The 27,526-nt window shown below is 42.9% G+C and overlaps 2 protein-coding genes across 2 annotated transcripts; one reads left to right on the top strand and one right to left on the bottom strand.

Moving 5' to 3' along the window:
* Nucleotides 1-16,371: 16,371 nt before the first annotated feature.
* Nucleotides 16,372-17,589, bottom strand: LOC109242677. Its single transcript, XM_019409518.1, has 2 exons — nucleotides 17,374-17,589; nucleotides 16,372-17,262 (listed from the first exon to the last, which is right to left on the bottom strand). Exons 1-2 carry the CDS (start codon nucleotides 17,587-17,589, stop codon nucleotides 16,372-16,374), a joined length of 1,107 nt encoding a protein of 368 aa, XP_019265063.1.
* A 7,477-nt stretch (nucleotides 17,590-25,066) lies between these two features.
* On the top strand, nucleotides 25,067-26,153 carry LOC109242676. The gene is made up of 2 exons (XM_019409517.1): nucleotides 25,067-25,415; nucleotides 26,023-26,153. The coding sequence occupies exons 1-2, from the start codon at nucleotides 25,067-25,069 to the stop codon at nucleotides 26,151-26,153; spliced, it is 480 nt and encodes a 159-aa protein (XP_019265062.1).
* Nucleotides 26,154-27,526: the final 1,373 nt, after the last annotated feature.

The raw sequence follows: 27,526 nt of genomic DNA, 5'->3' as shown, positions 1-27,526 counted from the left end.
GCGTTTAAGGGCCATAAATCTTGAATTCCGCTCGATTCCTTGATTTTTGTGTGTTGTTGCCCACTTCTTCTGCATGGGCTCGGGCCCCCAGACCTCGATCACCTAAAAATTTCCCGGGCCATAAAAAACGACATAAGGAATAATAGTCACCTTCTCGCCATGACCGTTCCTTATTTTTTGGCGTTTTAGCGCAATAAAAATTAAAATTCCGCTCGATTCCTATATTTCGTGTCCTAAAGCCCAGGCCTTCCGCATAGGCCCTGGCCCCCAGACCCAGATCGTAGAAAATTTTCCCGGACCATCAAAAATGACCTAAGGAATAATAGTCATTGCCTCGCCATGATTGTTCCTCATTTTTGGGCATTTTAGGGCCATAAAACTGGAAGTCCGCCTGATTCCTAGATTTTCGTATGCTATAGTCCACGCCTTCCACATGGGCCCAGGCCCCTAGACCCGGATCACCTAAAATTATCCCGGGCCATAAAAAACGACCTAAGAAAAATAATCACCGTCTCACCATGATCGTGTTATAGCCCACACCTTCTGCATGGGCCTGGGCACCTAGACCCGGATAGACTAAAATTTTCCTAGCCAATACAAACAACCTAAGGAATAATATTCACCGTTTCGCCATGACCGTTCCTCATAATTTTGCGTTTTAGGGCCATAAAACTAATTTTTGCCCGATTCAATATTTACGTATGCTATAGAGCACGCCTTCTGCATAGGCCTAGGCCCCCGGACCTGGATTATTCTAAGGAACAATAATCATCGCTTCGCCATGATCGTTCCTCGTTTGTTGGTATTTTAGGGCCATAAAACTTGAATTCTGCCCGATTCCTATATTTTTGTGTGTTGTAGCTCATGCCTTGTGTATAGGCCCGGGCCTCCGGACCCGATTCGCCTAAAAAAATTTCGGTCCATCAAAAACGACCTAAGGAAGAATATTCACCGCCTCGCCATGACCGTTTCTTGTATTTTGGTGTTTTAGGGTCATAAAATTGGAATTTTGACTTCCCAGATTTTCATATGCTATAGGCCACGCCTTTCGGATTGGCCTGGGCCTCCAGACCGGGATCGCCTAAAATTTTTCCGGACTATCAAAAACGACCTAAGAACCTATAGTCACTGCATCCTCGTGTTTTGATATTTTAGGGCCACAAAATTAGTATTCTGCCCGATTCCCAGATTTTCGTCTACTATGCCCACGCCGTACGCATGGGCCTGGGCCCCTGGACCCGGATCGCCTAAAAAGTTTTTGGGCTATCAGAAACAACATAAGGAACAATAATCATCACCTCACTATGACCGTTCCTCATTTTTTGGTGTTTTAAGGCCATGAAACTGAATTCCGCGCGATTCCCTCATTTTCATGTGCTATAGCCAATGACTTCCGCCCAGGCGCCCGACCCAGACCGCCTATAATTTTCCCAGGACATAAAAAATGACCTAAGAAACAATAGTCACTACCTCGCCATGAACATTTCTCGTTCTTTGCATTTTCGGGCAACAAAACAGGAATTCCGAGCGGTTCCCTGATTTTCGGGTGCTGTAGCACACGCCTTCCTATGGACCCGGGTCGCCTAAAATTTTCCTAGACCATGAAAAATGACGTAAAGAAAAATAATCACCGCCTCGCCACGAACGTTCCTCGTTTTTTGGCATTTTAGGCCATAAAGTTTGAATTTCGCGCCATTCCCTGATTTTCGTGTGCTATAGTCCACGACTTCTGCATGGGCCAGGGCCCCCAGAACCGGATCCCTAAAAATTTTCCGGACATCAAAAATGACCTAAGGAACAATACTCGTCATGACCGTTCGTCATAATTTTGCGTTTTAGGGCCATAAATTTGGAATTCCGCCCAATTTCCCTATTTTTGTGTGCTGTAGCCCACGCCTACTGCATGGGCCAAGGCCCCCGGGCTTGGATCGCCTAAAAAGTTTTCAAGCCATCAAAAATTATCTAAGGAACAATAATCACCGCCTCTCCATGATCGTTCCTCATTTTTTGGTGTTTTAGGGCCATAAAACTTGAATTCCGCCTAATTTCTATATTTTCGTGTGTTGTAACCATGCCTTTTGCATGGGCCGGGGTCCCCGGACTTGGTTCGCCAAAAATTTTCCTGGCCTAACAAAAATTACCTAAGGAACTATAGTCACTGTCTCGCCATGATCGTCCCTCATTTTTGGCGCTTTAGGCCCATAAAATTTGAATTCTGCCCGATTTCAAGACTTTCGTGCGCAATAACCCATGCCTTACACATGGGCCTGGGCTCCTAGACCCGGATCACCTAAAATTTTCCCGGTCCATCAAAAATATCTTGAGGAACAACAGTCACCACCATGACTATTCCTTTTTTGACGTTTTAGGGCCATAAAATTCGGCCCGATTCCAGATTTCATGTGCTATAGCGCCTTCTACATGGGCCCAGACCCCTGCACCCGCATCGCCTAAAAATATTTCAGGCCATAAAAAATTACCTAAGGAACAATAGTCACCGCCATGACCGTTCCTCTTTTTTTGCCGTTTTAGGGCCATATAACTCTGCCCGATTCCGAGATTTCGTGTGCTATAGCCCACGCCATGGGCCTAGTCCCCGGACCCGGATGGCCTAAGATTTTCCTAGGCCACTAAAATGACCAAAGTAATAATAGTCACCGCATCGCCGTGACCGTTCCTCATTTTTTGGCGCTTTAATGCCATAAAATCGGAATTTCTCCCGATTCTCAAATTTTCGTATACTAAGCCCACGCCTTTTGCATGGACCCGGGCCTTAAACGTTCTTTATTTTCATGTCACTGCCTCCCCACGAACGTTCTTTATTTTTTGGCATTTTTTGGCTATAAAACGAGAATTCCACGCGATTCCGTGATTTTTGTGTGGATAGCCCACGCCTTCCGCATGGGCCCGAGACCCCTAACGCGAATCGCCTAAAAAAATTCGGGCCATCAAAAACGACCTAAAGAATAATATTCTCCACCTTGCCATGACCGTTCCTCATTTTTTTGGCATTTTAGGGATATAAAACTGGAATTTCGCCCGATTCTTAGATTTTCGTGTGCTAGGCCACGCCTTCCGCATGGGCTTGGGCTCCTGACTCGGATCGCCTAACATTTTCCTAGGCTATCAAAACGATCTAAGGAACTATGATCAGCGCCTCCCCATGACCGTTCCTCATTTTTTTTGTGTTTAGGGCCACTACGCCCAATTCCCAGATTTTATTCTATTGTGCCCATGCCTTCTGCATGGGCCCAAACCCCCGGATCTGGATCGCCTACAATTTTCTCAGGCCATTAAAAATGACTTAAGGAACAATAGTAACCGCCTCTCCATAACCGTTTCCTGACAAAGAAAGAAAGGCAGGTTCAGGCGATTGTTCAAAAAAATATTTCCCTCCCTTTCTTTATGACATAGCATTTATTCCTCATTTTTTGGTGTTTTAGGGCCATAAAACTAAAATTCTGCCCGATTCCCAAATTTTCGTGAACTATAGCCCACCCCTTCCGCATGACCGTTCCTCTCTTTTTAGTGCTTTAGGGCCACAAAACTGGAATTTTGCCTTCCCAAATTTTTGTGTGCTAGCCCAAGCCTTTTGCATGGGCCCGGTCCTCCGGACCCGGATAGTCTAAAATCTTCTCGGACTGTCAAAAATGACCTAAGGATTAATAGTCACCGCCTCGCCATGACCATTCCTTATTTTGTTTCGTATTAAGGCCACAAAACTGGAATTCCGCCTCATTCTCAGATTTTCGTGTGTTATAGGCCACACCTTCCGCATGGGCCTAGGCCTCCGGTACCGGATCGCCTATAATTTTTCTAGGCCATCAAAAATGACCTAAGGAACAATAGTCACCACCTCACCATGACCGTTCCTCGTTTTGGGCGTCTAGGGCCATAAAACTGAAATTCCGCGCGATTCCCTCATTTTTGTTTGCTATAGCCCATGATTTCCACCCGGACCCAGATCGCCTAAAAGTTTCCCGGCCATCAAAAACAACGTAAGAAATAATAGTCACCACCTCGCATGACCGTTCCTCGTGTTTTGGTATTTTAGAGCCATAAAACTAGCATTCCACCCGATTCTCAAATTTTCGTGTGCTATATTTCACGCCTTCCGCATTAGCCCGGACATCCGATCCCAGATCGCCTAAAAATTTTCCGGGCTATCAAAAACGTCCTAAGGAACTATAGTCACTACCTCTCCATGACCGTTCCTCATTTTTGGCGTTTTAGGGCCACAAAACAAGAATTCCGCCCTCTAATTTTTGTTTGCTATGCCCACGCCTTCCACGTGGGCCAAGGCCCCGGACCCCGATCGCCTAAAAATTTCCTAGGTTATCAAAAATTACCTAAGGAACAATAGTCATCGCCTCGCCATGAATGTTCCTTATTTTTTGGCATTTTAGGGCCATAAAACGGGAAATTTGCACGATTCCCTGATTTTCGTGTGCTATAACCCACGACTTCCGCCGGGACGCCCGGGCGCCCGGACCCGGATCTCCTAAAATTGTTGCGAGCCATCAAAAATGACCTAAGGAACAATAGTCATCACCTCGCCATGACCGTTCCTCATTTTTTGGCGATTTAGGGCCATAAAACTATAATCCCGCCCGATTCCCAAATTTTCGTATGCTATAGCCCACGCCTTCCGCATTGGCCCGGGCATCCAGACCCGGATCGCCTAAAATTTTCCTAGTACATCAAAAATGACCTAAGTAACAATAGTCACCACCTCGCCATAATTGTTCCTCATTTTTAGCGTTTCAGGGCCATAAACTAGAATTCCGCTCGATTCTCAAATTTTCGTGTGCTATAGCCCACGCCTTCGGCATTGGCCCGGGCATTTATTCCTGGATCACCTAAAATATTACCGGGCTATACAAAACGACCTAAGAAACTATAGTCACCGCCTTACCATGACCGTTCTCTTTTTTTTTTGCGTTTTAGGGCCACAAAACTAGAATTCCACCTGATTCCCTAATTTTTGTCTGCTATTCCCTCGCCTTCCGCATGGGCCCAGGCCCCAGGCCCGGATCGCCTAAAATTTTCTCGAGCCATAAACAATGACCTAAGGAACAATATTCATCGCCTCGCCATGAACTTTACTTGCATTATGGCATTTTCGGGCCATAAAACGGGAATTCCGCGCTATTCCCTAATTTTCGTGTGCTATAGCCCACGCCTTCCGTGTGGAATCGAGCCCCCGGACCCGGATAGCCTAAAATTTTCCTTGACCATCAAATATGACGTAAGAAACAATAGTCACTGACTTGCCATGACCGTTCCTTATTTTTTGGCATTTTACGACCATAAAGCTGGAATTCCGCGTGATTCCTTGATTTTCGTGTGTTATAGCCCGCGACTTCTGTATGTGTCAGGGTCCCAGGACCCGAATCGCATAAAATTTTTCCGGGGAATCAAAAATGACCTAAGGAACAATAGTCATTGTCTTGCCATGACCGTTCCTCATAATTTTGTGTTTTAGGGCCATCAAATTGAATTCTACCAGATTCCAGATTTTGGTGTGCTATAGCACACGCCTTTCGCATGGGCCCAGGCCCCTAGTCCCGGATCGCTTAAAATTTTTGCAAGCCATCAAAAATGATCTAAGGAACAATAATCACCGCCTCACCATGATTGTTCCTTATTTTTTGTTGTTTTAGGGCCATAAAACTTGAATTCTGCCCGATATCTATATATTTATGTGATGTAGCCCATGCCTTCTGCATGGGCCCGGGCTCCAGAACAAAATTCCACTAAAAATTTCCTAGGCTATCAAAAATTACCAAAGGAACAATAGTCACCGTCTCTCCATTACCGTTCCTCGTTTTTGCTGTTTTAGGGCGATAAAACTGGAATTTGCGTGATTCTCTGATTTTCGTGTTGCTATAGCCCATGACTTCCGCCTGGAACAGGGCGCCCGGACCCAAATCGCCCTAAATTTTCCTTGGCCATCAAAAATGACCTAACAAAAGAATAGCCACCACATGTCCATGATTGTTCCTCGTTTGTTGGCGTATTAGGGCCATAAAATCAAAATTTCGTCCGATTCTCAGATTTTCGTATGCTATAGGCCACACCTTCCGCATTGGCCCGGGCTTTCATGCCCGGATCGCCTAAAATTTTCCCGGGCTATCAAAAACAACCCAAGAAACTATTGTAACCACATCCCCATGATCGTTTCCCATTTTTTGGTGTTTTAAGGCCACAAAACTAGAATTCCACCCGATTCTCAGATTTTTGTTGTTATGCTCACGCCTTCCGTATCAGCCCGGGCCCCTAGACCCGGATCATCTAAAATTTTCCTCGGCAATCAAAAATGACCTAAGGAACAATAGTCACCGCCTTGACATGACCGTTCCTCATTTTTTGACGTTTTAGGGCCATAAAACTGGAATTCTACGCGTTTCCCTTATTTTCGTGTGTTATTGCCCACGACTTCCTCCTGGGCGCTCGGACCGGATCGCGTAACATTTTTTTGGGCAATCAAAAATGACCAAAGGAGCAATAGTCACCACCTCGCCATGACCGCTCCTCCTTTTTTTAGCGTTTTAGGGCCATAAAACTAGTATTCCGTCCAATTCCTAAATTTTTTGTATGCTATAGCCCACACCTTCCGCATTGGCCCGGGCATTCGGACCATGACGAACGCAAAATCAGTGTATAAAATGTAGGCTCGCTAGTCAAAGATAGTATAGTATTAAATCGTCTCCACTGGGATTAGTTTCAATAATGTTCTAATAAATCTTCAGCTCAATACTATCCAGGATAATAAACCTTTTGATTGATGTTATTATCAACTACAAATAAAACTAAGATTATCAATTGTAAAAAACTAATGATACCCTAATGATTAGTAACAGCGATTGAATATCAGTGCGAGAAGTAAGGGATGTGACAAGATATGTGATCAACTATTGTTCCGGGTAACTCTGTGTTAAATTCATTATTAACTTCTATTGATTCCTTCAATTTCACTAGATGATTAGGCTACTTCAGGGATTCAAACTCGTCTTCTGAATAAATGTGATTCCTTTAATTAGCCTAATAATAGGTCCTATTAACATATGCACTAAAGTAGTGAATGAATGCTCTTTCGAAGAACACCTCTCGGTTATTCTTCTGAACTAGGTTAATTGATAACTCTCTAAGCTCTTTTGATTACCTTGAAGAGGCATAAAATCAACCCAAATAAGATGGAACAACGTAAATAACAGCAACACTTCTCTTCCGATTAAAGTAATACCACAATGAGCTTTACAATTCAATTAATAACACATTCATTGAATTCGGGCACTTATCATAGAGTAAAACCCAAAACGATAGTCAATTCACAACATGCGTCAATAACCCTAAGGAGTATTACTCCATAAACGAGAAAATATTTATAGCAAGAGTATTAGAAGAACAAGAAGACATTACAATTCCCAAATTCAAACAAACTTCCGTATTGAGTGAATTGGATCAAGTATTGAGTGAATCCAAGATACCCACTTTTTAGATGAGCTGGGCTTCATATAGGTCAAGGGAAGCCGCCTCCGAAATTACCAAAACAGTCTTGGGAAAATTTTCCGGAACAGACGTGCGTGGCCGCGCACCTGGGCAGGTGACCGCGCATATGATCGTGCACTTTGGTCAGTATTCTACTTATCATGCGCGTCAGGTGCGCGGCCGCGCACCTGGGTAGTTTCTTGCTCACTTCTTCGTTCTTCTTGTTGAGTGCGCTATATCCGTTGATCCTCGAACACAATCTCAACTTACTCCATGGGCTTTTACTCAGACTTCAAAGCTCCATAATAGCTTGAATAAGCTCCATAACCTCATTGTAACTCGGAATCGCTCATGCGAAGCATAAAGTACACACTTAGTGCAAATTAATACCATTTAAATCTCAAACATTAGTAAAGTGCAGCGAATTAGAGTGCAATTAGTGGCCAAAATACACAAATATAGCATACCATCAACACCCCACACTTAAACCATTGCTTGTCCCTGAGCAATCCAACTACTCTTCACCTAAATACGCCCTTTTTTTTGAAAACACTCAAGACTTATCACAACAAAACTCCTTAAAACAAATTAAGTACAATATCGTGACATCTTAACCTCAAAGTTTGACTCAATAGCACCACGCATTATCTATAACCAGCTCACTTTCTCTAACATAGAGGTCAAGAATTATCTTCAAGTATGGAACTACATAGAGTAGTTCCATACACTATAAAATTTAAGAAACAATCTCAAAATAGAAAGAATTCACTCACTCTCAGAAATAACATTCATATGCCACAAAAGATGAACCATAGGCTTGCCCGCAGTGTACTACTCTACTAATTGAGTTCATTCAGTCAAGGATCAAGTAGGACTTTAATTAGTTATAAAGTAGGCTGCGGGACGGGTGGGATATATTTAGATATAAAAGTGACTACACCTCCCTAAGCACTTTAATACATACATTTTAACATTCAAAACCCCACACTTATGTCAAACCATAACTCCACCTTCGCATCGATATACATCAACTCCCAAATTATTTAAGCACAACTACATCAAGAGCCACCACTATCAATGAATATTTTGCACAACACTACAACTACTCTTTTTTTTCTTTTTCTCTTCTCATTCAATTCAAGTGGCTCTTACTTTTTCAAAACATTGCATCTTTATCCTTATTTCATTAGTTCCATTCAAAAGCCAAACCAATCACCCCACACTTCATCTTTTACGTAGTTCATATAATTTAAGTGCTCAAGAAAGGTACAAGGTTCAAATAGATAGTCAATTCAAATTAATGGGTAAGGCTTGTAATGTGGTTGCCAAAGAAAACATGATTACAGGCTCAAAAGGGTTAACTAAGATACATAATAATTAGGTGGGTAATAACATATAGCTGGCTCAACAAAGAAATGCCTATATCACTTCCAAGGGTGAACAAAACTACTATTTCGCTTTGCAAACACATGGGGTAAGTTCTAGACATCAAATGTAATGCATAGAATATAAAAAACCTCACACACATGGAACATAACTCACTCAATATTGGATTTCATCAAGACACTCTAGTCAAAGAAGTTAAGCGAATTTCAAATCATACAATTTAAGGTACTTCTACAAGAGTCAAAAACTGAGCCTAAGCATCACAACTAGAGCACTCGCTATTCTCAAGGCATAACGAAGTCGAGAGATATTGCTTTCATTTGAAATCATAGCTCAAGGTTTCCCTACTCCTAAAACAAAAATCTAACTACACCCAGTTCAAAACAAAATCCTAGGAAAAGAACCGCAGCACAAAGAAAAATCAAGGGGAAAATTAATACACTAACTAACAAAAGAAAATCTTTTTGTCTTTTTCTTTCGACTTTACTCCCTCAAGAAACCCGTCGAATAATATCCATCGTCGGGAAATGTCAAAAATTATAAAAATTTTGTGGTTTTTCTTTTTGTTTTTTCTTCTTCTCGATTATCTCTACCTACTACAGCTAGCAAAGACAAAGCAAACTACAACTACCAAGAGGAAAACTCATATAAATATACATACAACACACACATAGCCCCCACCCCACACTTTAAATGGTGGCATGTCCCCATGTCACACAAAGAAAAATGCAAGTTGAAGAAAACTTCCCTGATAGAGTCAGTTCGTGTCGGAGACAACGGCAGGGTCTAGATGGCAAGCCCGGCTAAGTGCACGCAGCCATGCCATGATCTACCTCTCAAATTTGGCATTTTGTGTAGCAAGGGCGTCCACTCGAGCTCCCAAGTCAGTGACAGAGGTACGTATCCCCTCCATATGTCACGACCCCAAACCGATGGGCTGCGACAGGCACCCGGTACCTCACTCAACCGAGTACCAACATAACATATCTTTCATATCATCCTATCATAGGTAAATGAACCGGAGTAAAGCATGAGGGAATACAAACTTATACATATGAAGTACGGGTCTATAAGACCAAAATAACCACTCGTGTACTGAACATAGGCCGACAAGGCCAAACAATCTTTTACGTACATGATATTTGTCTACAAGCCTCTAAGAATACACAATTTTCATAAAGGTCGGGACAGAGTCCCGCCATACCAAACAATACACGTCTAAATCATACTAACCAAACAAGCAACTCCGAAGCAAATGGAGCGCATTAACATCTTCTGCTGAGCTGATAGCCTACTTGGAGGGCTCTCGGCCTGTCTATCGGGACCTGCGAGCATGAAACGCAGCGTCCCCAGGAAGAAGGGACGTCAATACGAATAATGTATCGAGTATGTAAGGCACATAAATAAGTACATAACAGACATAGAAGAAATATAGAGTAAATGACTCAACCTGTAAGTCTGGATAACTCTGTAAATCATGAAATATTTATAGTGTCATGCATATGCGTATGAATGTCATGTCGTGCATAGGTACATGTGTTCATAACATCATCAAGCCTCTAAGGGCATTCTATCATATCATCTCGGCCACTGTGAGCAAATCATCAATGTATACCAGCTGATCAGGTGGTGGTGCGTATATAACGCCATAACCTTTCCCATATCCCATATATGCATGGGTCAATGTGCATGTATAAATGAATGAAATGCATATGAAATACGTTGATAAAATCTCTCGGTACGTCATAAGACCATTATGCATCTGATTAATATCATGAAATAAACTTTACCAACTTACGTATTTTTGAGACCCATGAACAGATGATAGAATAATATGACACATGGGGAATCAAGAACATAAGCATCTCTAGTATTTTTATGAATAGAGTCATTTATGAAAGTTGTGCTTTTGCTCGTTTCGTTTGTATCGTATGGATCATGCCAAAAAGAGAGAAGGAATAGCCTTAACATACCTGGAATAGGGAGCAATCCGTATGATATTCTTGGAAAAGGGTGCATCGTACTTTTTTAGAACCGCAAAATTTTACATTGCTATGATGTTAAGAAACCTCGTTGGAATTTTTTCAAGAAATCTCGTTGGATTCATGTTGTAGCGTTGGAATTGTTACTGTTTTGATCTTTGAATTCATGCTGCTATCTTTGGAGTTTGTTATGTTTTGATTCAAGAATAATTTCTTGATTTTTGATAAGCTGTTTACTAAGTGGGGGGTGGGCCCCACTTATGGCTTAGTTGGCCAAAGATTTTCCATGTTTTTGCCACATTTCATGTGAAATCAAGAGTCACCCTTATATAAAATCTTTGGCAGCCACGTTAAACCTTATCCAAAATTATTATTAAATAACCACTAATCTTTTGATTAATTTGATAATCTCCCACTATTCAATAATTAATCAATTACCCAAATAATTAAGAATTATCTCAATTTACTTAAAATACTACTCACTTTTAATACACTTTATACACCTTACTATTATGGCCATGTGGTACCTTGTATGGCGCTAGTCCACAAATACCGAGTATTTTAGCTCGCGCCATGTTTTATCCCAAAATGCCAAACTTGGACGAGAATTCATTTTCTTTGACTTGCTTCCCCTCTCACCTTCACGAATTACTTGTTTGAAATAGCATAATGCTTAAAATCTCAATATGATCCCATCCTCGAACTTACGTCGATTAACTTACGACGAAACTTTAAGATACGAAAATGCGTGATGTAACACCATCTCCTGCTCTAAGGCACTCATTCTTGTTTCCCATCTGCCACTTGAGGTTTCCACAACATCCTGCTCATGCGGTAGGGAAGCAGGGACATGATCATGTGGTGGAGAAACAACAACATCCTCATCTTGCACCTCATTGCCATCTTCGAGTGCATCAGACTCCATGTTATCCGCCTCAACAGGCCCAGCAGGGTCCTTCCCAATTACTATTTTATCAGCCCAGAATTTTTGTTCACGCTTAACTTTTCCATCCATATCCCTATTTTCTGCTACACGTGCCTCACGGCATAACCGAGTGACTAAGGATGGGAAACAGTGAATGAACATCTCGTCCTGAATAACCTTAGCCACATTAAAATTGTGGCCATTGATAAAGCTTGCGGCCCATGGACCATTCACCTCAGTGGTGTTTCCGGAAGGCAGCAGGCGGGTATTTATAATGTAGAGCCAGCACTTCCCTTCAAAAGTAAGCGACGCTGAATGAAACTTCTACCCCTGCTTTATCCACACTACCTCCTTGTTGGGGACACAAATGGTTCTAAAGAACAGCTGCCACATGGTCGGTACTCTTCTGTACGTGTCATAGTGGTCTTCTGCTTCAGGATCAACCCCAAACACTAGCAAACGGTAGACCCGTCGAATGGCCTCTTTGGATACATCCACACACTTCTTTCAAACTGTGCAGGCATGGTTGTCATGTTCCAGGCAGTTCACTTAAAACTCCCGAACAACCATTAATTTGGCCTCTTCAGGTTCTTCAAAAAATATCCCCAAGCCGCGCCTGACCAATTCATGATACATATTGGGACAGTCATTTTGCAGGGACTCCATATCAATTCCCCTTTCCGGTATGGGCTTCTTGCTTGCCTTGCTTTGAAATTGTTCCTAGGCTTCCCAAGAGACGAACTTGCTATAATCATACGGGAGAGCAGAAGTAGAAGCAGAAGCTCGCAACCGGGACGAGCCAGCTTGACCACTTGAGGAGGCGCCTGTGGTTTTTAGTTTTCTGGATGGCGCCAAAATGCCTATAACAAACACCAAATATCAGCTAATGGCATAATTGGTGAACCAAGAGAGGCTACTCAGACTTCACCTTCTCACTTGGTCACAAAATTACACTCCCAAACTCTTTGTGGCATTTATGTGAACACCTGATAAGCACAGCTCTTCCGAACCTCCCCCCCCCCTACCCACCCACCCACAAAACAATTTTAGCCCTAATTAGACTAAGAATGCACCAATGTTACACCTAGCCCATCCATGGTGAAATTCAACTTCTACCCCATAGGAAAACGATAATAAACAGAAAGAAAACACTAACAAAAATCTACTACAACACAAGAAAAAGAAAATAAAACAAACAAAGAAAAGAGGGAGAAAGCATCTTACTTACCTGAGGAAAAACTTGTGAGGATGTGGTAAGGGGAGAAGAGGAAAGATTGCACTGGCATTGATGGCAGTATTATATTCTTAAGAGAAGATATGAGAGAAGGGGGTGGGTTAGGGTTGTTTAGTGTAGGTGAGGGAAATTTTAGAATTGGGGGTTTTAAGAAGGGAAGGTCCGAAAGTTTAAAAAAAAAAAACTCACCTGATGTGTGGTCGGTGCGCGGTCGGGTTGCCTCATGCGCGGCCGCGCAAGTGAGGCAGAACAGGGCTGAAAATGCACGGCCACAGACGTGCCGCCTCAGCAGTCGTAACTTTTTGTGCAACCAATGCGTGGTCGCACCCCCAGGTGCGCGGTCCCGCATCTATTATTATTTTTCTTTTTTGAAACCTCACTTCCTACCTTCCATGACATGTACCCTCCTGCACCTACTACATCATAATATACACTAATTTCTATCTATTCTACACCATGAACAAAAGTGAAACAGAAAAAAGAAAATCTAACTAGTAGAAGGGTTAGAGGTAGTTCTGAGTTATAGCCATTAGCTTGACTCAATCGAGCATCCTCAATTGATTATGATGCTCGAGGATTGCTGCGCAAATCCTCCAACAAGATACGGTTTTAGTCTGTGCCCATTTACTTTGAAACTTTCTGCTCCGTCTTGGTTCTGGATCTCAATTGCCCCATATGCTGATACATATTTCACCATATACGATCCCGTCCATCTAGACTTGAATTTTTTGGGGAATAAATTTGAGTCTACTATGGTACAGTAAGACTATGTCCCCTTTATGAAACTCATTTGGCTTAATCAGACGATGATGCCACCTTTTAGTCTCCTTAAAAACCCGCGCATTTCATGCGCGTCCAGTCTGAGCTCCTCCAATTCATTCATCTGCGCCAAACTGTGATCACCTGCAAGACTAAGATCAAGATTAAGCATATTAATTGCCCAATAAGCCTTATGTTCTATCTCAATAGGTAGGTGACACGACTTTCCATACACTAATTTGAATGGGGTAGTCCCTATGGTCATTTTGAACGAATTTCAATAAGCCCATAGAGCTTTATCTAACTTGACAGACCAATCTTTACGAGAAGCAAGAACTGTCCTTTCCAGAATTTGTTTAAGTTCCCGGTTGGCCACTTCAACTTGCCCACTAGTTTGGGCATGGTAGGGGTTCCTATTTTGTGTGTAACCCCCATACTTGGACAGCAGTGCAGCAAACTGCTTGTTCACAAAGTGTGACCCATTTTCGCTAATAATCACTAGGTGTCCCAAAGCGGGTAAAGATGTTCTTCCACAAAAACTCACACACCACCCAAGCATCATTGTTCCTAGTAGGGATTGCTTCAGCCCATTTAGAGAAGTATCCAACGGCTACTAGGATATACTCATGATAATGAGACGTTGGGAACGGATCCATGAAGTCAATGCCCCAAACGTCAAAAGTTTCACATACCAGAATGGAGTTGAGAGGCATTTCATCCCTCTTGCTAATATTACCTGCTCTCTGACATTTGTCACATGCAGCTACATACGCTCTTGTATCTTTGTATTGAGTAGGCCAAAAGAAATCGGCTTCCATGACCTTTGCTGCAGTGCGATTTCCACCATAGTGTCCTCTAGCTGCTCCATCATGGCAATGAGACAGAACACTTGCCATCTCTTCTTCAGGCACACATCTTCAAATCACACCATCTGTACACAATTTAAACAAGAAAGGTTCATTCCAACAATAACTTTTTACCTCACCTTGAAGCTTTCGTCTTTGATCACGAGTGAAGTCACGAGGCAACCATCCACTAGCCAAATATTTGGCTTTATCCGCATACCAAGGCAGCCTTTTTGAGACCACAGCTATGGAGAAAATCTGCTCATTAGGGAACTCTTCCCTTATTTCGACTATTTCAACCGGAGGTTTCTCAAGTTGAGATAGATGATCTGCGACTTGATTTTAGGTGCCCTTCTTGTCTTTTATCTCCAAGTACACTCTTGGAGCAACAACACCCACCGCATCAGACGGGGGTTGGACTCCTTCTTACTCAACAGGTATTTCAAAGCTGAGTGATCAGTGTGTACAATCACCTTACTCCCCACAAGGTATGATCTAAACTTGTCAAAAACAAAGACCACAACAAAGAAATCCTTCTCAGTAGTGGCATAATTAACTTGAGCATCATTCAGTGTTCTGCTCGCATAGTAGATGGGCCTAAACATTTTATCTCTTCGTTGCCTTAGAACTGCTCCCACAGCTACATCACTAGCATCACACATTATCTCAAATGGCTGGCTCCAATTCGGTGTCACCATAATAGGAGTACTCACAAGCTTTTCCTTTATCAATTCGAATTCTCTTAAGCACTCCACATTGAAAACAAACTTGGCATCTTTCAGTAGCAATACTGTCAACGGCTTGGTAATGCTGGAAAAGTTTTTGATGAACCTTCTATAGAACCCAGCATGTCCCAGGAAACTTCTAATGCTCTTCACAAAAGTCGGTGGAGGGAGCCTAGCAATTACATCAACCTTAGCTCTGTCAACTTCAATTCCATGTGCAGTTACTTTGTGGCCCAGGAAAATTCCCTCCTTCACCATGAAGTGACACTTCTCCCAGTTAAGGACCAAGTGAGTGGCTTTACAACGTTCAAGCACGAGCTTTAAATTCATCAAGCAATCCTCAAATTCATTACCAAAAAGGGTGAAATCATCCATGAACACCTCTAGACACTTCCCGTTTAAATTAGAGAATATAGACATCATGCACCTCTGAAAAGTGGCAGGTGCATTACACAACCCAAACGGCATCCTCCTGTAAGCAAATATACCTGATGGGCAAGTGAATGTGGTCTTCTCGACATCTTTTGGGGCAATGGGTATCTGATTGTAGCCTTAGTACCCATCCAAGAAGCAATAGCATCCATGTCCAGCCACTTTCTCAGGCATTTGATCAATAAAGGGGAGTGGGAAATGATCTTTCCTTGTTGCATTATTCAGCCTTCTATAATCAATACCCATTCTCCCCTAGTGACTATTCTTGTGGGGATCATTTCATTGTCTTTATTTTTTACCACTGTCATGCCCCCCTTTTTAGGTACAACTTGCACTAGACTAGTCCACTGGCTATCAGAGATGGGAAAAATCACTCCCGCATCTAGCAATTTAATGATCTCCTCATGCACTACCTCGTCCAAATTTTTGTTCAACTTGCGTTGAGGCTGCACCACTGGCTTGCTATTTTCTTCCAACAGAATTTTGTGCATGCAAATGGCTGGACTGATTCCTTAAATATCAGCTATGCTCCAACCAATGGCCTTCTTGTGCTTTGTCAGCAGCTCCACCAGCTTTTTCTCATGTGTACCTGTCAAGTCAGCAGAATAATCACAAAAAAATTGTTAGTTTCGAGAAAAGCATATTTCAAGTGAGTGGGGAGGACTTTCAATTCCACATTGGGCTTAGAAGCCTCCTCTTTTAGTTCCTCCTCGTCAACCACTTGATCATCAGTTTCAAGAGCTTCAACCTCTTTCTTTATTTCAGGGTCTTCATCCTCCACTGTGCTAAACTGAGTAATACACCTCTCTAAAGTATCCCCCACAAGCTTGTCAAACTTGTATTTTTCAGCCAACTCTCCAATGACATCTAGCTTGAAACATAAGTAGGCAGACGCTTCATCACTGGGGTATTTCATCATTTTCTTCATCTGGAATGCCACTTTCTCATTGCCCACTCTAAGCATAAGTTGCCCCTCATAGATATCAAGGATGGCTCTACCTTTACATAAAAATGGCCTCCCCAGAATTAAAGGCACCTCCTTGTTCACCTCCATATCCACCACGATAAAGTTTACGTGGAACACAAACTTGTCCACCCATACTAGAATATCTTCAATGATTCCCTCAGGTAGAATGGTGGTTTGGTCAGCCAGTTGTAGGGACACTGGTATTGATTTGATCACTCCAAGTTCACCTTCCAGTTTTCTGAATACAGACAGAGGCATTAGATTTATAGACGCACCAGAATCATAGAGGGCCTTGTCCAATTTTTTACTCCCCAACGAGCATGGTATGGTTAAGCTTCCTGGGTCCCCACACTTTTGGGGAATTTTGTTTTGGAATATGGCACTGCAGTGGGCATTCAGCTTGACCACTATTGTTTGCTCTAATTTTCTCTTGCTACACAAGATTTCCTTTAAGAACTTTGTATAAGCAGGCATATGAGTGAGTACTTCTAAGAAGGGAATGTTCACATAAAGTTGCTTGAGCATCTCCAAGAATCAACCAAAACATTTGTCAAGTTTCTCTCGCTTCATCTTTTGAGGGAATGGTAGAGCTGACATATGTATACTTTCTTAAATCTTCTTTTGTACCTCACTACTTTGGCATTTTTGCTCTTCACTCCTTTTCTCTGCTGGTGCATCAGTATGCTTGTTAACCACCTTAGGTCTAGCTTTCACCACTGGGTCAGTCAATGCTTTGCCGCTTCTCAAAGATACAGCGTTGATTGTTTCCTTTAGGTTCTTTTCAGTGTCAGAGGGAAGCGTCCCGGGAGCCCTCTCAGACAACAAATTTGTAATCTGTCCCATTTGTCTTTCTAAATTTCGGATAGTCGTGCCGTAGTCTCAAATTTTTCATCTGTTTTGTTGATGAATGCCTTTATGAGATCTTCCATATTTGACTGATTTGGCTGTGGTGGCTGGTACTGCTGCCTCTGCTGGTTCTAAAAACTTGGTGGTCCCTGACCCTGGGGTATGAGATTATTTTGCTGCCATTAGTTCAAGATCCCATTAGGTGAACTCCACGAAAAACCTGGATGTCTTTGACCCATAGCATTAATGTTGTTCCCACCTTGGTAGCTTCCTCTATTAAAGTTTCCCACAGCGTTGACTTCCTCAGCTCTAGCTTGACACTCATGTGTAGGGTGTCCCAGCCCACAGATGTCACAACCCACCTATGGTTGATTTTGCACCTGAGCCATCGTTAATTGCTTGATGTCCTTAGCCATAGATGCAATTTGGGCCTGCACTGCCTCGCCAAGACCGTTCCTCATTTTTTGGTGTTTCAAGGCCATAAAACTGAAATTTTGCCTGATTCTAAGATTTTTGTGTGTTATAGCCCACGCCTTCATCATGGACCCAGGCGCCCCCGAACCGGTATCGCCTAAAAAAAATTAGTGCCATTAAAAACAACCTAAGGAACAATAGTCACCGCCTTGCCATAACTGTTCCTCGTTTTTTGGCATTTTAGGGCCATAAAACTAAAATTCCACCCTTTTCCTTGATTTTTGTGTGCTATAGCCCAAGCCTTCCGCATGGGCCCGGGCCCCCCGACCTCGATAGCGTAAAAAATTTTCGGACCATCAAAAACAACTAAGGAACAATAGTCACCACCTCGCCATGATCGCTCCTCATTTTTTGGTGTTTTAGTGCACTAAAACTGGAATTCCACCCGATTTTAAGCTTTTCGTATGCTATAGCCCACGCATTCCGGATGGGCCCAGTCCCCCGGACCCCGATCGCCTAAATTTTTTCGAGACTATCAAAAACGACCTAAGGAACATAAACACTACCTCGCCATGACTGTTCCTCATTTTTTGATGTTTTAGGACCGATTCCCAGATTTTCGTGTTATATAGACCTTGCCTTTCCCAGATTTTCGTATGTTAAAGCCCACGCATTCTGCATGGGCCCAGTCCCCCGGACCCGGATCGCCTAAAAATTTTCTAGACTATCAAAAATGACCTAAGGAATAATAATCACTGCCTCGCCATTGCCGTTCCTCATTTTTTGATGTTTTACGGCCGATTCCCAAATTTTCGTGTTCTATAGCCCTTGCCAACCGCACGGGCTCGGGACCCTCGACCCAGATCGCCTAAAAATTTCCTAGGCCTTCAAAAGCAACCAAAGGAACAAAATTCACTGCCTCGCCATTACCGTTCCTAATTTTTGGCGTTTTAGGACAATAAAAATGGAATTTCTCCCGATTCTCATATTTTCGTGTGCTATAGCCCACGCCTTCCGCATGAGCCCAGGCCCCCGGACCCGTATCGCCTAAAAACTTTTCGGGCAATCAAAAATGACCTACAGAACAATATTCATCGCCTCGCCATGATTGTTCCTCATTTTTTAGCGTTTCAGGGCCATAAAATTGGAATTCCGCCTAATTCCCTAATTTTCTGTGCTATAGCCCACGCCTTCCGCATGGGCCCGGGCTCTAGGACCCGGATCGCCTAATATTTTCCAGGGCCATCGAAAACCACCTAAGGAATAATAGTCACCACCTCGCTATGAATGTTCCTCGTGTTTTGGCGTTTTATGGCCATACAACTGGAATTCCGCCGATTCTATGATTTTCGTGTGTTATAGCCCGTGCTTTCCGCATGGGCCCGGGCCCCCGGACTCCGATAGCGTAATATATTTCTGGACCATAAAAATGACCTAAGGAACAATAGTCACCGCCTTGCCATGACCTTTTCTTATTTTTTGGTGTTTTAGTGCCATAAAACTAGAATTCCGCCCGATTCTAAGTTTTTCGTGTGTTATAGCCCACGCATTCCGCATGGGCCCAGTCCCCCGGATCCAAATCGCCTAAAAAAATTTTGGACTATCAAAAACAGCCTAGGGAACAATAATCACTGCCTCTCCATGACCGTTCCTCATTTTTTGATGTTTTAGGGCCGATTCCCAGATTTTCATGTTCTATAGCCCTTGACATCCGCGCGGGCTCGGGCCCCTCGACCCAGATCGCCTAAAAATTTTCTGGTCCTTCAAAAATAACCTACGGAACGAAAGTCACCGCCTCGACATAATCGTTCCTCATTATTTGGTATTTTAGAGCCATAAAAATGGAATTTCGCCCGATTCCCAAATTTTCATGTGTTAGCCCACGCATTGCGCATGGGCTCAGTCCTACGGACTCGGATCGCCTAAAAATTTTCTGGACTAACAAAAGTGACCTAAGGAACAATAATCACTGCCTCGCCATGAACGTTCCTCATTTTTTGATGTTTTAGGGCCGATTCCAAGATTTTCGTGTTATATAGCCCTTGCCATCCGCAAGGGCTCTGGCCCCTCGACCCAAATCGCCTAAGATTTTCCTAGGCCTTCAAAAACGACCTAAGGAACAAAAGTCACCACCTATCCATAACTGTTCCTCATTTTTTGGCTTTTTAGGGCCATAAAAACGAATTTTCGCCTGATTCCCAGATTTTCGTGTGTTATAGCCCACACCTTCCGCATGGGCCCAGGCCCCCGGACCTGTATCGCCTAAAAAGTTTTCGGGCAATCAAAAATGACCTAAGGAACAATAGTCACCGCCTCATCATGATTGATCCTCATTTTTTGGCATTTTAGGGCCATAAAATTGGAATTCGCCTGGTTCCCAATTTTTGTGTGCTATAGCCCATGCCTTCCGCATGGGCAGGGCTCCAGGACCCGTAATATTTTCCCAAGCCATCGAAAACCACCTAAGGAACGATAGTCACCGTCTCGCTATGACTGTTCCTTATTTTTTGGTATTTTATGGCCATAAAACTGGAGTTCTGTTGATTCCCTGATTTTCGTGTGCTATAGCCACGCCTTCCGCATGGGCCCGGGCCCCAGGACCCGTTTTGCCTAAAAAATTCCCTGTCCATCAAAAACGACCTAAGGAAAGATAGACACTGCCTCACCATATCCGTTCCTCAATTTTTGGCATTTTAGGGGTCATAAAATTGGAATACCTCCCGATTCCTAGATTTTCCTATGCTAGCAGCATGGTCCCAGACCCCCGAATCCGGATCACATAAAATTTTCTCAAGCCGTCAAAATTGAACTAAAGAACAATATTCATCGCATTGTCATGACCGTTCCTCGTTTTTTGGCGTTTTAGGGCCATAAAATAGGAATTCAAGACAATTTCCAGATTTTCGTGTGCTATAGTCCACGTCATCTGCATGCATCCGGGCGATCGGATCTGAATCGCCTAAAATCTTGTCGGTCCGTCAAAAATGACCTAAGGAACAATAGATATCACTTCGCCATGATCGTTCCTCATTTTTTGGCGTTTTAGGGCCATAAAACTGAAATTCTGCTTGATTCCTAGATTCTCGTGTGCCTGCATGCATCCGGTTGACTGGATCAGTTTCACTCACGTTTTTGTCGGCAAATCAAAAACGACCTAGTGGAGGAACTTGTTGAAAAATAAACAGTATAAGGGAGAAATTCAAAAATAGCCAAATTTACAAGTGGTCATTCAAAAATAGCCTAGTTTCAAAAGTAATCGAAATTTAGCCAATTTTCATGTAAAGATAAATCTAAGCGAAAACACTGTTCAAAACCCGAAAAATACGCCGGTATATTATGCTGGAGTTCCAACATAAGTATACTTGAACTCCAGCATATTATACTGGAGTTCCAGGAGAAGTATGCTGGAACTCCAGCATAATATGATGGAGTTCCAGCATAAGTACACTAGAACTCCAGCATAATATACTGGAGTTCCAGCAAAGTATACTGGTCCAGTATAATATGCTGGAAGTTCATACACAAGTGCTCGAATCTCCAGTATATTATGCTGGAACTTTCCATGTGTTGGAGTTCCAGCATAATATGCTGGAAGTTCATACACAGGTGCACCGAACTCCAGTATATTATGTTGGACCGGTGTCTGTTGCAGCAAAATAGTGGCTATCTTTTATTGACTTGGTAAACGCTGACTATTTTTAAATGATCAATCCGAAAACTGGCTAGACCTTGCTATTTTTACTAAATTCGGTCGGTTATTTGATCCCAAAAAGGGAGGAACTCGTTGAATATCGTCTTGCTAAATGCCTAGTTAAAACATTTCACCGGTGGAGTCCAGATACTAGAGGAGATCAAAAGAGGGTAAACAAAAGTTTTGCTTTCGAGGAGAGGGAAATCATATTTTCTAAGATTTTAAAATAATCATAATTCTAAAAGAGTAAAGGAATAGTTCGTTTTCCACCAAGTTCTGCCATTCCAACCATTTCTCTTCTTAAACTTCCCACACCCACAATATTAAAAACAAATTTAAAGATGCTTGTCCAAAAAAGAATAATACTCCATACGTTTTATTTCATATGATATTCTTTTATTTTAGTAATAAGGAAATAATACCTTTTTATATTATAAGTCTTAAAAGTTTAATATCTCATTTTACTTCATGCTTTTATAATGTATTTATTAAGTTTAACATCTCAAATGGTGATGATATTAGAAAGTTAATTGTTAATAAATACTCCCTCCGTTCTCGTTTATGTGAATCTATTTCTTTTTTGGTACGTTCCAAAAAGAATGACGTCTTTCTAAATTTGGAAACAATTTAGCTTGAACTTCCGATTCTACCCTTAATGAAAAGCTTTTATAACCACACAAATACTCTGGATCCCTTTTTGACTTGTTTAGGACCACAAATTTAAAAAGTCTTCATTTTTTCTTAAACTCCATGCCCAGTTAACCAGGCTCACGTAAATTGGAACGGAAGGAGTATGTCAAGTAAAACGAAAATAGTACATCAAGTATCAATTCTCTTGACTACTGTAACAAACTTGTCAATTGTTTTGAATTGGACCTTGTAGTTTAATAGTTGACTTGTAACTATATACTGTACTTATAAGCAACATTCCAAATTATTCTTTTCATAAAATAAGTAACTTTCTTTTTCGTTTAAATTTATAAGTAAGTGCTATTAAATTTCCAGTTTCATTGGAATTTATGTTTCACCAACCAATAAATATATGCATTTAAATATTTAAGGAGACAATTGCATAAGGCTTTATGCATGCTATTGTATAGGTCCGAATTTGATAACCACGGTAACGGGTAAGCAAGACACAGGACGAGGTCAACCACGACACAGCGACTGACGGTCGTCCTCATGAAGGCCGACGGTAGAAGCGGGCAGCTGAGATAGGATAGTAACGGTAACTTAAATTAAAAAATAGGCAGGAAGAATATTCCTTTGGATATTCTTTATGTTGTACTTTTTAGGGTTTTTTTGGGAAGGTCCCTTATAATAGGAAGAGAAAGAGAACAAAAAGGGATCCGCCTTGCTGAGCAAAAGAGAACACATTGTAAAAGCTGAAGGAGGAATATACGAAAAGTTGTCTTACTCATACATTTAAGCACATGTTGTTCACCCTTTATCCATAAATCTCAAGATCCCAAATATATATATTTCGGATCTCTCGTATCACCACGTGACCTTCAAAGTGAAGGAATATCCTAATCAAACAATCACTGGGTGAAAGTTTTTTTTCAATTACGATCTTTGTCATTGCATACATTCATTTCTCATTTATACTATCATCAATCATAGAAAACTAAGTCTATTACTTAATGTTCCAAAGGCCCACGCATCACACTGAAACGTCTTTTCATTAGATCTAGAATTTATTAAGTTCAACTAAGATTCATCCTTCTAATTTATCATTAATTGGTTTAGCATTTATTTGCTCAAACAATTTGGTGCCGTCTGTGGGGAGTTTTTTAGTTGAAACTATAGTCCTTCCTAGGTCAAAAAAAAAGACAACCATTTTTCCTTCGTTTGCACATACTAACAATGGCAGGAAAAGGAGATGCAAGACTGAAAGCAATAGCGGGCATCACTACAAACCTTCTAAATACCATCAACGAAGATGGTAAAGGAGACAACGAGAATGCAACACCGAACGCCACACCCAGGCGGAGTGCTTCACCTCCCCCTCACGAAAGCGTAATAGTTTCGCGCGAAAGGGGAGCCTCCACGTCCGCAGTTGAAGAAGCACCACCAGCAGTGAAAAAATTACTGGAAGACTGGCTGACGAACACTCTAAACAATATACTTGACAGACCCGTTCAAAGGGAGAACAGAAACACCGCGCAAGCGGATACCGCAACAACCCCTGGCGAGCAGCCCGCCCCTCTAACAGGTAACACTAACACTACTGTTTATGCAGGTTACGATGCACTTGCAACCGTCCTAAAGAAAATGAAAGAAATGGAAAACAAAAACAAGGCGCTCCGCGACCAGATGAGGGAGCATCAAGAAAGGGTCGATAAAATACCAGGCGCCCCAAAATTACTGCCAAAACTAGATGTTTGTCGATTCGTCGAACAGCTATACAGCGAGGAAGCGGCCCCACATGCCATTCCAAAAACCTTCAAGATGCCACCGTACTTGAAGATATACGATGGCACTACAGACCCCGAAGATCACATCATCCATTATGTCACAGCAGTGAAGGACAACGATCTTTCGAAGGAGCAAGTACCATCAGTGTTATTAAAGAAGTTTGGCGAAACCTTAACGGGGGGAGCCCTAACCTGGTATTCACAACTGCCAGCGCCGTTGATAGCAACGTTCGAGGAAATGGCTGACAAGTTTGTCACCGCCCATGCAGGAGCTAAGAAGGCAGAAGCCAGGGTGAACGACATATTCGCCCAATCGCCCGGCGAGGGACTCAGGGACTTCCTCGCCCGGTTTAACAGGGTGAGAATGAGCCTACCAAATGTATCAGAAGGGATGGCTGTAGCGGCTTTCCAGAAAGGGTTGAGCATAAACGGGTCGAGGGGAACCAGAAAACTATTAAGCAGGCTCATGAAATACCCTCCCACCACTTGGGAAGAAATTCACAATGCCTATTGCGCCGAAGTAAGAGCTGACGAGGACGACCTTAATGGTCCGACCCAACGGCTGACATCAGTTCAAATAGAGCCGAGGAAAGATCATCGTAACGACAGTCAAAGAGAATAACCAGGCCACCGTATCAACCGAGAAAGACATCAGCCCTACGTTAGAACAGTCGTCCCACCGTCTCCCCGACATGCAGAAGGGCCGCCCAGGCCACACACAGGGACTCAACAGAACGAAAGAGGTATGCCTCCACTCTTATCCGCTCACTATTTTGGTGTTTCCCCTTCAGAAATAGAGTACGCTCTAGAGAAGCTCGGCACAAAGGTGAAATAGCCACAGAAGATGAAGTCCGACCCCAGCACGAGAAAATTGAATGTCCTCCATGAATTTCACCAGGAGCGGGGTCATAAAATTGAGGACTGCATAGCTCTGCGGCAAGAGGTAGTAAAAATGTTGAACCAAGGGCACCTGAGAGAACTAATGAGCGACAGGGGATGGGCCAACTTCGATAGCGGACATGAACAGCACCAGGGACCTCCAAAGCCACCCTCCCCCACTCGTACAATCCAAATGATCGTCAGCGGAGGCGACGAGGCAGTGATCAACCATGTGAAATTCACCACTACACACAAACTCAAACGGTCGATCACTCACGAACGGTATAACAACCTCGAAGACAGTATCATCTTCGACAAGTCGGATACCGACGGTTTGACTTTCCCTCATTTTGATGCTCTTGTTATTACTTTACGTGTTTCAGATACCGATGTGAAAAGAATAATGGTAGACGATGGAAGCGGTGCGTGTATTATCCAGCCTCAGGTCCTCGTACAGATGGACTCGAGAACAAGATAGTACCGCGTTGCATAACACTAACGGGTTTTAATAATGCAGTTGAGCAAACTTCTAGAGAAATAACGCTACCCGTTCTAGCCGGGGCAGTCACCTTCGAAACAACGTTTCATATCATGGACCAAGATACAGCCTACAACGCCATCATAGGACGACCATGGATACACGCCATGAGGGCCATCCCGTCAAGCCTATATCAAGTAATCAAGTTCCCTACCTCCTGGGGAATATTCAGCATCCGAGGCGAACAACGCACTGCTCAAGAATGACATCATATCGCCCACGATTGCACGTACACCCAACAACTAAAGAGAGCAGACGCGGAAGCATAGCAATTAACATTGTCGGGAACCAAATCCGACGTACAGACAGACGTCATCAAGGATCCCGACATCATGGAAGCCGCTGAATAGACGATAGAAGATCTCGATCTCGTCCAACTAGACAACAACGACAACACCAAAAAGGCTTACATCGGGCACAAACTCTCAGAACCGGGTAAATTTCATAAATTCTTAATTGACAATGCTCACTTGTTTGCCTTCTCCTATTAGATATGCCGGACATCCGGAAAGACATCGCTACGCACAAGTTGAATGTCGAACCCGCTCTACCCACCAGTGTGGCAAATAAGGAGAAAATTCAATGCTGCAATCAACGAGGCCGTCAGCGACGAAGTAGATAAGCTGCTCGCCAACGGTTCTATCCGAGAGTCAAAATATCCCCAATGGGTCGCCAATGTGGTCATGGTAAAAAAGAAAAACGGGAAACGGCGGATGTGTGTAGATTTCACGGATCTAAACAAAGCATGCCCAAAAGACTCCTTTCCCCTGCCTCACATCGACCAACTTATTGATGCAACAGCAGGGCACGAACTGCTGAGCTTTTTGGACGCCTACTCGGGTTACAACCAAATCCTCATGGAGGAGGAGGACCAGGAGAAAACTACTTTCATCACCCATCAGGGAACGTACTGCTACAAGGTCATGCCATTCGAGCTAAAGAGCGCAGGGGCCACATACCAAAGGTTGGTCACCAAGATGTTTAAAGACCAAATCGGCAAAACAATGGAAGTTTACATCGGTGACATGTTGGTCAAATCAAAAAGGAAAGAAGACCACATCGACCACCTTACAGAGGCCTTCAATATACTAAGACGGTATGGTATGAAATTAAATCCCGAAAGATGCGCCTTTGGCGTGACCTCAGGAAAATTTCTTGATTTCTTGGTATCACAAAGAGGCATCGAAGTCAATCCAGACCAGATCAAGGCCATCGAAGGAATACCTGAAGTGTTAACCAGCAAAAAACAGGTGCAAAAGCTGACTTGCCAAATAGCCGCCCTATCGAGATTCATCTCACGGTCATCCGACAGATGCCACAAGTTTTTCAATGTGCTAAAAAAAGACAACGGACTCCAGTGGAATTCAGAATGCATCGAGGCCCTGAGGGAACTAAAAACATACTTGTCCTCGCCCCCACTACTCGCCAAAGCAGAACCTGGAGAATGCCTCCTAATCTACCTGGCCATTTTAGAAGTCGCGGTAAGCGCAGTGTTGGTCCGCGAAAACAAAGGTACGCAATCTCCAATTTATTATATCAACAAAACCCTGGTCGACGCCGAAACGAGGTATCCCCACCTCGAGAAACTAGCTCTGGCACTGGTCATAGCTTCACGAAAGCTTAGACCATATTTTCAATGCCACCCCATATCGGTAGTAACGACCTTCCCCTTTCGGAGCATCCTGTAGAAACCCGAATTGTCGGGAAGACTGGCCAAGTGGGACATAGAATTGAGCGAGCACGATATAACATATCAGCCGCAGACAGCGATAAAATCACAGGTACTCGCCGATTTCGTCGCCGACTTTAGTTCCAAAATATAGTCGGAGGTCGAGCAAGAAACACTTCGTACCTCTCCAGGGCAACCCGACCTCTGGGTCCTTTACACCGACGGCGCATCTAATGCGTCGGGATCTGGACTGGGGCTCGTACTTGAAGTCCCAACAGGCGAAGTTATTCGCCAATCCATACGGTGCCCTGAAATGACTAACAATG

The sequence above is a fragment of the Nicotiana attenuata genome, unplaced genomic scaffold (genome assembly GCF_001879085.1).
Source record: "Nicotiana attenuata strain UT unplaced genomic scaffold, NIATTr2, whole genome shotgun sequence".
Classification (NCBI taxonomy): Eukaryota; Viridiplantae; Streptophyta; class Magnoliopsida; order Solanales; family Solanaceae; genus Nicotiana; species Nicotiana attenuata.
This window is presented reverse-complemented; position numbering and strand designations above follow the sequence as displayed.

Coding starts and splice junctions, on each gene's coding strand:
- LOC109242676 (XM_019409517.1), top strand. CDS start 25,067: ATGTTGAACCAAGGGCACCTGAGAGAACTAATGAGCGACAGGGGATGG. Junction 25,416..26,022: donor AATGGTAGACGATGGAAGCG/GTGCGTGTATTA, acceptor TTCTCCTATTAG/ATATGCCGGACATCCGGAAA.
- LOC109242677 (XM_019409518.1), bottom strand. CDS start 17,589: ATGGGACAGATTACAAATTTGTTGTCTGAGAGGGCTCCCGGGACGCTT. Junction 17,263..17,373: donor AAAAATGCCAAAGTAGTGAG/GTACAAAAGAAG, acceptor GAGATGCTCAAG/CAACTTTATGTGAACATTCC.